This window comes from Zingiber officinale, chromosome 2A (assembly GCF_018446385.1).
Source record: "Zingiber officinale cultivar Zhangliang chromosome 2A, Zo_v1.1, whole genome shotgun sequence".
NCBI classification, from domain to species: domain Eukaryota; kingdom Viridiplantae; phylum Streptophyta; class Magnoliopsida; order Zingiberales; family Zingiberaceae; genus Zingiber; species Zingiber officinale.
The window spans coordinates 37,618,426-37,621,039 of NC_055988.1; the positions used below are offsets into that span (position 1 = coordinate 37,618,426).

Here is a 2,614-nt window from a genome sequence, read left to right on the forward strand (position 1 = left end):
ATGCAACGTTGGTTTGGAATGTCTGCATAGTTTGGCCAAAGGAAATGCTCATCCTGCTGCAGGGTTTCGGCCATTAAAGGCGAAGGAAGACTTGCAGAAGACATCGTATCATCTGCAAGGCGCCACGCCACACCTGACGTGACGTGCGGCCCCCTGTTCCAGTGTTCTCTGTCACATGCGCTATTCTGTGTCTCGGTCGCATGGTTAGAGTTATAGATGTTTCATTTTTACCTGAACTGAATTTGGAGTTTCTTGTATCAAGATTAAGGCAATGAGAAGGCACTACTTGAATCTTGAACCACCTCCTATGAACCAACTAATATTATGCTCTTGTTTCATAATTGAATAAACAGGAGTGTGAACACTGTACTGCTGCATGTTCATGGACCTGATGGCGCTAGGCTTTGATCTCCAAATGAACTTTCTCTCAGGCATCCTTTGGATTTGGCTTCTAATGTCGAAACCTTCGCCCGGGGAAGATCGCAAGATTCAGTGATCGAGTCGCGTCTTATATCAGAAGGAGGAATGAAGCACTCCACCGAGAGGCCGGGAACGTTGTAGGCCACTTCCTCGATCGTCCAGTCCTCCTCCATCCTGGTTTTGGTGTGGCTCGCTGCCGTCTCACCGAATTTGTAAAGAGTGGCATTGGAGCGACCGGAATGGGCGACCATTATTCCTTCGACCAGGGAGTAGTCGTGGAGGGAGGAACTAATGGTGGTCTCCCAGTACACTGCGTCGCCTCCGGCGTTGGCTTGGATCCGAGTGAGGTGGGAATCTTCCAAGAGGAGGAGGAACCCAGTTCGCTGACTGAAGTAGCCGAAGAGGACGTGCCTGATGATCTCTACCGGGCCTTCACTTCGGGCTCGCAGGATCTGAGGATCAGCGCAGAGCTTGAGAACAAAGCAATCCTCTCCGTCGACCTTCTTTTCCCCAATGCAGCGCGCGTCGCCAAACATTCTGGCCGTGGTCAATGGATCGAGGCCCTGAACCAACAGAAACTCTAAAATTAGCCATGCCGGATTCATCCCAAAGGAATGAATTTGAAGTGACTGTGGATCGACCTGGAGAGTGCGGCGAAGAGGCCTGACGGGGCCTCTTGCAGCGTGGGCGCCGAGCCATGGCGTATGGCGCCAGACAACCTCGCCATTGGAGCCTGCGTCGAGCTTGCTACCCCCGATCGCTAGCTCGACGAACCACTTATCTGGGGCCATCTGCCAGAGGACGAAGCCCCCCGACTCAACCGTGCGCGACGAGCTGCTTCTGTTCCTGATCAATTTGGTACCGGTCTCCAACTCCGACACCACCATTCGTGCCTTCCCCCTGGCGTAGGAGTTGCGGATGGATCTCTGGAGCTTCAGACCGCCCGAAGCCGCCATGTACTGCTGCAGTATGTATTTGGCGGTTGAAACTTCCTGAAGAGAAAGACCAAGGGGATTGAATCCGTGAACGAACATGAAGTGGCATCGATGTGAAATCTACTAGCTAGATGGATCATGAAATGCATCGACAATAAATTTGGCTATTTCAATTCGACAATGATGAAAAATTGAGTTTAGAACTCTAGAAAATCAAGAGGAAACTTCCATGCTGAATTTAAAGAGTAGCAATTTTACAACGGGAGGCTGATGCAAACCGCGAGATGGAGAAAGAAGATATGACGAATCTTACAACGGGAGTGTCCTTGATGCTGAGGTGAGGCGAACCGTCATTGGTGGTGACGTAGATGGGGGCGAGCGGCGCACCCATGACTCCTAAGAGGAGACGGAGGTCGGAGCAGCGGAACGAGGAGGAGGACGCGTCGGCGGCAGCAGCAGCCGACGAGGAGGTCATCGAGGGGACACGCGAGAGCTGGATCCGCACCCATTGGGTCCACCCTTCCTTCCTCCTGTCCTCGTCGGCGTCTGCGGCGCCGCCGTAGTCGGGACCCTCCATCAAGGGCGCGAGCGTCTCCGGAAAGCTCACGGACCTCACGACCAGAGACGCGGCAGCCGCCTCCTCCTGCGGCGGAAACATCGAAGAGTGGCGGCGGTGACCCTTCTTCCGCCGGGGGAGCAGTACCTGCACCTGCGGACGGTTCATGCGCGAGCTCTTCTCCTCCTCCGGCGGGAGCTCCTCCCCCCTCCGGGCTCCGGTGACAGCTCCGGTTTCCTCTCTGTGGATTTTTAGCAAAAACCTTTAAACTATCCATTTTTATCCGAAAGAAATCCTATTTTATATTTTTCATTCTTATCATAATAGTCAATAAATAATTATTATATTATTATAATAACTATTAAATAACCATTATCAAATTTTTAGTATTTTTGAACGCATTAAAATAATTTAATAAATATATAAATGCGTTGTTTTAATTTCTTAAAAAAATATTTTAGCTATATTTACTTTATCAAACGTAATAATATATCAATATTTGTTAGCTCCTATATTTTGCTTCTTCAATGTTTAGCAATAATTAAAAATCATTTATGCAGACAACACTAGACGATCGAATCTGTATTTTGATAATGACAAATGGATTCAAAGTTAAGGTTACTTGTTATCAAATAAATGTGATTAAACTTATAAGAAAGTCTTAAGTGTTCTTAGACAAAAGTCCTAGTAGATTTTAAGCAGG

General features: G+C 48.8%; 1 protein-coding gene across 1 annotated transcript; it reads right to left on the reverse strand.

Moving 5' to 3' along the window:
* Positions 1–308: 308 nt before the first annotated feature.
* LOC122041041 lies at positions 309–2,176 on the reverse strand. The gene is made up of 3 exons (XM_042600574.1): positions 1,669–2,176; positions 1,062–1,412; positions 309–983 (listed from the first exon to the last, which is right to left on the reverse strand). Exons 1-3 carry the CDS (start codon positions 2,077–2,079, stop codon positions 381–383), a joined length of 1,365 nt encoding a protein of 454 aa, XP_042456508.1. The 5' UTR covers positions 2,080–2,176; the 3' UTR covers positions 309–380.
* Positions 2,177–2,614: the final 438 nt, after the last annotated feature.

What these genes read in the sequence shown, in the direction of transcription:
- LOC122041041 (XM_042600574.1), bottom strand. Translation starts at nt 2,079, where the DNA reads ATGAACCGTCCGCAGGTGCAGGTACTGCTCCCCCGGCGGAAGAAGGGT. An exon ending in GCATCAAGGACACTCCCGTT is followed by an intron (nt 1,413 to 1,668) that starts GTAAGATTCGTC and finishes CTTTCTCTTCAG; the next exon opens with GAAGTTTCAACCGCCAAATA. An exon ending in CTCTTCGCCGCACTCTCCAG is followed by an intron (nt 984 to 1,061) that starts GTCGATCCACAG and finishes CTGTTGGTTCAG; the next exon opens with GGCCTCGATCCATTGACCAC.